The sequence below is a fragment of the Gekko japonicus genome, unplaced genomic scaffold (genome assembly GCF_001447785.1).
Source record: "Gekko japonicus isolate JY-2015 unplaced genomic scaffold, Gekko_japonicus_V1.1 scaffold1154, whole genome shotgun sequence".
Lineage (NCBI taxonomy): Eukaryota > Metazoa > Chordata > Lepidosauria > Squamata > Gekkonidae > Gekko > Gekko japonicus.
Window position 1 is genome coordinate 39,235 of NW_015163636.1, and position 8,969 is coordinate 48,203.

Below are 8,969 nucleotides of genomic sequence, written 5' to 3' on the forward strand. Positions count from 1 at the left end.
CCCCCCCCGCACAGATTTCAGAGCTAGGACAGTTGGTATTTTCTGGTCTCAGTCACGCCTTCAGAATCTAAGACAAAAATGTTTAGATCAACTGGTACCTGACTAGTGGTGTGTCTGGATTAATGGAATATTTTAAAAAGGAGAATGTCGTGTTTTTTGTGCGTAAACACTTTTTGTTAAGCAAGATGCTACGTAATAACTTTAGTTTACAAGTGTTCTGTTCAATTTCGGTAGGTGTATATGCTTGGATTGGCATCAACTTTGTCCTTGGAAGATTTGAGCATACTGATGATGGTAAGTTTGTTTAATAGCAAATTGGTGCTGTTTATGACCACAGAAGCACCGATGGTGATCTGCTGGATCATGTCCTTCTCCCACCCTGTTCCACTGAATGGACTTTGGTCAGCGGCAGAGTTGTATCTGATGCTCCTTAATAGGTTAAAGAGACTAAAAATATATGCATAGGTTAATGAGAGCACAGAAAAATCAAGTAAAGACATGAATGATTCTGCATATCTCTTCAGGTAATAGAATGCATGACAAGGGATTTGATTGGAGTTCTTCTGTGTGAATATGATGTAAGAACCACACTGCTGGATCAAACCAAGTTCCACTTAGTCCAATATAGCAGCAGTTAGCCAAGTGTCCTTGGGTGCTCAAAAGAAGGGCATGAAAATGTTGTCCATGCCCAGTTTACTCCCAGAAACAGGTTCTCAGACATATACTGCCTCTGAACTGAGCTTCCACTTAGCTGTTATGGCTAATAGTCCCTGATAGCATATCCTCTATAAATTGTTCCTTTTTAAAAAGCCATCTAATCCGATGGCCATCAGATCTTATAGATTTGAATTTTGTATGTTAATTATGCATTGTTTTTGAACATACTGCAGTTTAACATACTACAGGTCAGCTTCACGGCGTTCTTTTATTATATGGGTGACAGAAAAATGTTTGTGTTAACGTTTTGTAATGCTCAGTCATGTCTCCCATTAGTCACCTTATTTCTAACCCCAAGCATATAATTTGATCTCTTCAGAGTTGTTGCTTCAACCCCTTTATAAATTTGGTTCTTCTTTTCAGTATTGTTGCTAGTTATGCCCAGCATTCAGAGCCCTTTCTGCTCAAAGACAGCTCATGCATTGTAAAAGTTGACACAGCAGCACATAGATGGGTTTGGGCAAGGCATATTCAGTCCAGACTGCGGGTCTGTTCTGATAATGGTGATACTTTGCTCTAGTGCAAGGAGCTTTCTGCTGACGCTGGGGCTTGAAAGAACTTGCAAGAGCCTCTCCCATCAGTGGAAGTCTCCTTGTAGGAAGCTCCTCAGGTAGTGGAATGGGTCTATAAGATCCAGCCCTCTGTTTGCAGTCTGGCAGACTCTGACTCTAGATCTATGTGCGCGAGTTGCTATTACAGCATTGGAGGCAAGCATGGTAGCACAAAGATTCAGAATTCATTGCTAAGAAGTGCTCACCCTCACCTCATCAGATTTCTCAGGAGTGTTTCCTTCACATCTTATCTTTCAGAGGATGATGCTGTAGTGGAGGTGCATATTCCTGGCAGTGAAAACAAGGAAGCCATTGTCCGAAAGAGGACTGTGGGTATACTTGACATGGGTGGTGTGTCAACTCAAATAGCCTATGAAGTCCCTAAAACTGTAAGCTTTGCCTCTTCACAGCAGGTTATTATCTGTACAATTTTCCTTCTTTTCCTTTTGCGTTTTCCCCTGTATTTTAACCCATATCCATTGATTCTTTTTTCTTTTGCGTGTTATGAGTCCAGTCCTTCATTACAATGACATCTTCACCCCAAGGCCAGAGAAGAGGCGAATGAGGGTGTCTCATCAGTTAAGCAAAATCCACCTGTATTTAATCATTTCATCAGTCGGTTTTAGTATCAGTGTGTTTGTTTAGTTATGGTGCACAACTGTTGTTTCTCTTAGCCTCACTTCACATTTTGCCAATGACACTTAGAAAACTTTTCATGTTAAAATCATGATTCATGCATTGTTGTGTAAGTGGTGGACAGCACTTTTTTGTGGGAGGTCTTTTACAAAACGGAAGTGTAAAAAATTAGCCTCCAAAGAGAAAAAATGTGTCCCAAAAGATAGCACGGCAGGTGTAGTGTTATTGTGCATAACACATCCAGATGCTTCCCTGCCTGTTGTGACATTCAAATGAAGCCACATGAGCAACTTAGCATTTAATTTACTGCCTTTTCTTGTGATTTGACCTACAGTGGTTCAGTGGGGCTACATTTTTACATGACAATGAATGTGTGCAATTGCAAATGTTTTGAGAGCAGTTCTCCATATCAGTGTAGGCGGGTTTGCTGTGACTGCAGTCCTTCCGAGCACTCTCATGGTTATTGAATCTTCCCCATCGCTATGTCGTATATGTGAAGTTCAGTGTAGGATGTAACTCTGATGTCACAAACTCATCGCATTTGTTTATTGCAGGCATGAACCTGGTTAAATCTCAAGTTTATGTACTCTCTCTCTCTCCTGCTCTTCTCATTCCTCTTGGCAAACCAAGATTAAAGACGGAAGTGTTCGGCCAGTTCTAGTTAGTCATGATGTCTGGATGTGGATACCTGAACAAGTTAGAGTTTAGCTTTAATCTCAGGAACTGGGATTTTTAACTATTATTCAGTTCTGGTTAAAAATCCCCGTTAGTTAGAAGAAAACCAGCATCAGTTTGTTCAGGCATCTGCATTTTTTACATCACAACTAATTGTGAGTGATCTGATTACTTTTGGCCTAGATTTGGTCATGGACAAGAGCAGTGCCAGTGTGGTGAAGAGTTTAAGAGCGGCAGACTCTAATGTGGAGAATCAGGTTTAATTCCCCACTCCTCCACATGAAGCCAGCTGAGTGACCTTGGGTCAGTGACCGTTCTTTCAGAACTCCCTCAGTCTCAGCTACCTCACAAGGTGCCTGATATGGGGAGAGGAAGGGAAAGGTGATTGTGAGCTGCTTTGAGATTCCTTTGGGTAGAGAAAAGCAGGGTAGAAAACCCAACTCTTCTTCTAGAGAGGAACTGTGTGAGCTGAACTGACACTTAACCAGGTTCGTGCCCATTGCAAACAAATGAAGATTTGTTTGATGTCTCAGGAGGGCCATAGGTACTGTGGGGCATTTCAGGGCCATGCCCCCTCAGCTGTGAGCAGTGCCCCACCACATCCGCCCCTGCCACAAGAGGGCCATAGGTACAGTGGGGCATTTCAGGGCCACGCCCCCTCAGTGCCCCACCACATCCGCCCCTGCCACAAAAGGCAGGAACGCTGGTCACACTTATTTGCCTCGCTGCAGGAGAAGGAGAGCCAGCCAGTGCACTCTCAGCTTTGCAACAGAGAGCGCATTCTGGCCATCTCTCCTTTTCCCAGGCCAGGCACCAGCCAGGGCCGCAAGCGAGCAAGCCAAGTGGGCGGGCAAAGATCAGGCAAGCAGGCCTCTCTGCAGTGTGCCTGTGCCAAGGGAGGAGTCGTGGCGGCTGGGTAACAAGACTCCTCCCCTGGTGTAGGTGCACTGAGGCCAACGTTGAGGCTGGCGTTGGCCTCTCCCTGACAGTCTCAAAGCTCTGTGTGTCTGGCCTGCCATGGAAAAAAAGAAGCTCAAACCAACTTACAACTTAAATACCAGTGGGCTGGACTGTGACCAATGGTTCAGAAGGCTCAAGGACTTCCACTCGTGGGAGGATGATTTCCCACTTCGCTCTTCCCACGAGACTGATTGGCCCCTGAAATTCTGTTCCTGTAGGATGGAACAGGGGGGTGGGGGGTCGGGATCACGTTTCATGAGAAGAAGTCCTTGAGCCTGCAGAAATTTGAGTCAGGATCCGGGCTGCAGTGAGAAAGGGGAATCAGGTAAGACTGCCTCTCTTCCACCAGTGGAAAAGCTGGTCAGCTCCAACCCAGTACAGTCCTTTACAGACAATGGTAGTAGCTCATCATTATCGACAGGATAATTATTGACAGATGTTGTCAGCAGCAATATAAAAATTATACTTCAGTATTCATTAAAAACATGAAAACCTTCAGAAGTAAGTCTTTGTGTGTCTGTTAGAAGCCTGACTTGGCCAAGCCCAGCCAGTGAGATTTGTGCCTGAGGAAGGGGGCATGAGCCCGGATCATCTCCCAGGCACCAGATTCATTGTCCGGTGCTGCGCCATACTCCGTGCCAAAGATGCCCTTTCATAAGTGTATAACATTTGCCAAAGAAGGAATCTCACCTCACACTTATAAGTACCAGAAATACAAACCAGCAATCTTTCACAGTGCTTACGATTAGTAAAACTGGCTTTTAAAATGGCTTTGCAAATCTTTGCTGACTACTCACCTGTCAATTTGACAAAGCAGTCAATAGTCCTTCATGAGGTTTAGGACTTTGTTTTTCCCTCTTGGGAGTGCTAGAATAGCCTAAATGCTGTTCTTGAACTGTCCAAGTCAAGTGCAGCCTGTCAGTCACGGATGGCAGCCTGCAGGTGCTCATTAATCCTCCTGTTGTTGCTGCCTGCCTGAGTTTACAGAAGTGGGGAGGGGGGAGGCAGCAGATGTTTTTTCACCGTTGTATGCTAATAATAACAATTCAGCCTTGCATATTAGCCCACACATTCCAGTGGAACTCAGGTGTGGCCTTTCAACAGCCTAACAAAAAAAAAACAACCCCCCATTTTCATCCAATTTATAAAAACTTCCCTAGCTGTTTATCTGGAGATGGTTTTTTCTGGGTGTAGTTGAGTGACCATATTCAGGCCTGAATTAATTTCTGTTTCGCTTTAGCGGTGGGTGGGGGGGAGGGGAGAAAAGGGAGAAGCAAAGATAATGGGATGAACATGAGCACATATACCATTATGCTACAATCGAAGGGCTGCATTCTACTGGGGGCAACTTGTGCAGGTTTGGTCCATGCACAGTGATGAAGGAATGGATGTCACTTTCTCTAGAGTGTTGGTATCAGGCTCAAAGAATTCATTCAGAAAAATTTCTCATGAAAGGGTTTGAGAGCCACAAATCTGAACTGATTCCCCAGTATTTGGAGTATTGCTACATAAATAATAAGGCAGAGTGATTTATGCCCCTTATTCTCATGTTTGGCGACCTGCAGGAGGAGGTGGCCAAGAACCTACTTGCAGAGTTCAATTTGGGATGTGATGCTCATCAAACGGAACATGTGTACAGAGTCTATGTTGCAACTTTCCTCGGCTTTGGGGGGAATGCTGCACGGCAGAGATACACAGACAGCATATTTGCCAACATGATATTTAGAAACAGGTAATGATCTATGAATGACTTGACTTCATATAGAAAGTGTTTGACTGTCCTCTTATACACCCAGCATTAAACCTTAACATTACACAGGCACACATTGAACTGTTGAGAGCTGTATTTCCATTGCTAATATTGCAGTTGTTAAACTTTGGGTGTATGAAGTTCTGTGCATAACGGTCTTGAAGGGCATGACCACCAGGTTGATGGTGTGAGGGCATTGGTGTGTATAGAATACCATTTAATATGGATCATTTACCCTGAGACTGATAATTCTGGCAAATTGGTTAATCCACATACGCACTTTCTGTGTGCTGTATAGGGCCTGTTAAAATGTTACAGTCAGACTCCATTTACATTTGCGGGATTGTGGAGAATTCTGGCACCTGCATAATGCATAAATTTCTGAGCACTGTAGATCACATAAACATTGTGGCAGAGATCACAGCATCCCTCCATCCCACAAATATGAGAAGTGGTTTTTCTAATGATGTCTAGAACCTTATGTTGATTTTATTTATATTCTGCCTCTTTAACCATAACAGGATCTATAGGGTGGTGCATTACAACATATTAAAACATCAAAAAGACAAAAAAAAGATCTAGCAGTAGGGCAATGTGATCATTTCTAGATTTCTTCATGGGTTAATCCATCTGCCTTTAAAAATGATTGATTTTAAATAAAATTGCCATAAGCTAAGTGCAGGTTGCCTCTCTTGGATACTGAAAAGAAGTATGAGCATTTGTTTAGTATGCACACTCATACTGACACATATTGTTTGAAGGAAAAGCCATCTTCAACAGACTTCCTTTTTCATTACTTCATTCATTAAGAGCAGAGTAAAAATAACCTTAACTTGTAAACAACCAGGCCCTTAACTTGCCAATTACATTGTTTAAAGCTTAACCTTTGCTGGTTGATCAATTAAAGCTGAATTTTATCTACTCATTAAGTGTGAACTTCAGTCCCCTGTTTTCCAAAGCAGTCTTATCCAGGCAGAGCAGAGAGGCAAGCCAGGTACTGTTGGTGGTAAGAATGGGTCCTTTAGACTTTTCTGAGAATTCCTGATATTAAGATAAACAAAACACCTAAATATATCAAAGCCAGATGAGTTCATTACATTTTCCGGGGCTACTTCCCAGTGCAACTTGAATCCTACCTAGAATTTCTGTGGGTATAGGAGGGGCAGTTTTGACTGATTTCTCTACCACTGTCGAGACAGATCAAAACGCACCTCAAAATCTGCTCTTTGGGACAGGAGATCCCCAGGAATAGCTGAGGATGGAATAGGTGAAAATCATTGCCCCCCTACTCCTGCAGAAATTCTAGGTGGGATCTAGGCTCACACTGCCAGGATGTTCATATAAAACATCATAGTGTGTACAGAAATGAACTTCGTAAATGTGAATATGATATATACGTAGGTAAATTCACCAGGGAGCTCGACTTTGCTGCGGCTGCCTAACAAATGTATTCTTAGTGACAAGTGAGATGATGCCCCAGTTCATACATTCGTTTGGGACTGGAGCTGAGATAGAGATTGAAGAGCAGTGCGAGCTCAACCCCTTCAGCATTCATTGTCCAATGTGAGCCGGGCCCTCCCGAGTGAGCACCCAATAGAGCAGAGGCCCGGTCGGTCCAGATGAACGAGGACTCTGCACAGGCAGATGCTTGTGCATAAGACTCAGGTCACGCAGAGGCTCTCTTTGTAATCAAGAGGCTCTTGCCATTCATCCAGTATGCTATTTCAGTGCCACCCTGACTTGGCTGGCCCAGGCTAGCCTGGTCTCATCAGATCTTGGAAGCTGAACAGTGTTGGCCCCAGTTAGTACATGGGTGGGAGACCACCAAAGAAGTCCAGGTTTTTTGTGCAGAGGCAGGCAATAGCAAGCGACCTCTGCTCATCTCTTGTCCTGATACCCTCGGGGGGGGGGGGGCACTTTAAGTCAGCTGTGAAACGGCATTTTCCACTGGGCCTCCTAAAGGTATAAAGAGGGCCAAAGGGAATGCAGAATGAATTTTAATACAGCATTGCTTTCTGTAATCTGATTATGTGCAGCGTGTGTAACTCACAATAGAGTATTTTTTCCTCAAGGCAGAAACAACTGTACTCATGTCCTGGCTGCTTTGCTGTAAGGCTCCCCCCCCCCCACCTTTTGTTTTGTTTTATATGTGTGTGAGTGTGTGTGCACCTGGAAGTCATGGCGACCTCTGGTGACTGACCCCTACTGGAGGCCTGGAGGATATTCGGAGAGGTGGCTGAGTAAAGCCTGCCCCCACCTCCCGACTGCTGGTATTCCAGGGAGGTCTCCCATCCAAGTACTTGCCAGAGTCGACCCTGCTTAGCTTCTGAGATCTGACGAGATCAGGCTTGCCTAGGCTATCCAGGTCAGGGCCTGTAATGCTTTTCTGAGTGGTATAACTCTGCTCAATCTTGATTGCAGGCTTCTAGGCAAACAGACTGGTATGACGCCTGATACCCCCTATTTAGACCCATGTCTGCCTTTAGACATTGAGGATGAAATCCAACAGAATGGGCAGAAGATGCATCTTCGTGGGACGGGAGATTTCAACCTATGTCGTGAAGTTATTCAGACTCTTCTGAATAAGACCAATGAAACTCAGACATCTTTGAATGGTGTTTACCAGCCTCCAGTGCACTTTGAGAACAGCGAGTTTTACGGGTTCTCAGAGTTCTACTACTGTACTGAAGATGTGTTACGGATGGGGGGAGAGTACAGTGCTGCTAAGTTTCTGAAAGCCGCCAAGGTAAAGCTCGTTCTGGGTCATATTAGTACTTTGTGCTAAGCACTATGTGGATCACTATCTAGAAATGTGCATGGATCATGGTCTGGCAGAGAAGTGTATTGGCCTGGAATATAGGAACGGCCAAGGTTCTAATTCTTGTCTCATGCAGGATTTGTCGGGTGACCCTGGGCAAAATGTTGTGTCTGCTTTTAGTTTCCTGTCTGTAAATAAGCAATAAACAGAAAAATGTATGTATGGATAGGAGTGTATGTTTGTTTTACCCAGACTTCTTATCTTTGAAGCCCTCAGTAGCCCCCTCATCTCATTCCTTCTCTGCTGTCACATCTTGGTAACATTCCTGCCTTCACTGCTCCAGTTCCACTGCTCTCACCAGTCTGAAGGACTCCTGCTTCCTCCAGTGACATTGCCCTTCCTGTCCCTTATGACTGCCTCCCAGCATACCTACATGCAGGCCCATAGCCATGTTGGGGCATTTGGGGGTAGAGCCCCACCACAGATGAGCCCTGGCCCACCCCAGGGGGATGCCAGACCCCCCACCCCGGTACACTTCACCCCTGCAGCGGTGGGGAGGCTGGGAAAGGAAAGGGAAGCGGCACAGCGGCTTCTGTTTCCTTCCCCAGGCTCCCTGCCACTGGGGGGGGGTGCTGGGGTAGGAGAGAGAGGGCATACCTTCTCCCCCCCTTCCTCCCCCCCCATCCCCTTTGCTACCCCACATGCTGCTGGGTAACTTTATTTGGGCGTCTGGAAAAGGTGAGCCGGCCGGAATGCGCTCTCTGCTACAGAGCGGAGAGCACACTGGCTGGCTTACCTTCTCCTGCTTAAATTAAGCAGCTCAATTAGATCACTAATTAGATTAGATTAGTAATTAGGTAACTAGATGATCCATATTCCTCATACATTCTGAAGGTTTGGTCTTTAAGTGTTTTAATGTGTT

General features: G+C 44.9%; 1 protein-coding gene across 1 annotated transcript in view; it reads left to right on the top strand.

The window, feature by feature from the left end:
• The window catches only part of ENTPD4 (ectonucleoside triphosphate diphosphohydrolase 4), a 28,943-nt gene that overhangs the window by 17,500 nt on the left and 2,474 nt on the right, over window positions 1–8,969 (top strand). Inside the window, exons 8-11 of the mRNA XM_015407566.1 lie at window positions 235–294; window positions 1,527–1,657; window positions 5,105–5,271; window positions 7,711–8,035. Coding sequence (XP_015263052.1) covers window positions 235–294; window positions 1,527–1,657; window positions 5,105–5,271; window positions 7,711–8,035 — 683 coding nt within the window. The remainder of the gene's footprint in view (window positions 1–234; window positions 295–1,526; window positions 1,658–5,104; window positions 5,272–7,710; window positions 8,036–8,969) is intronic.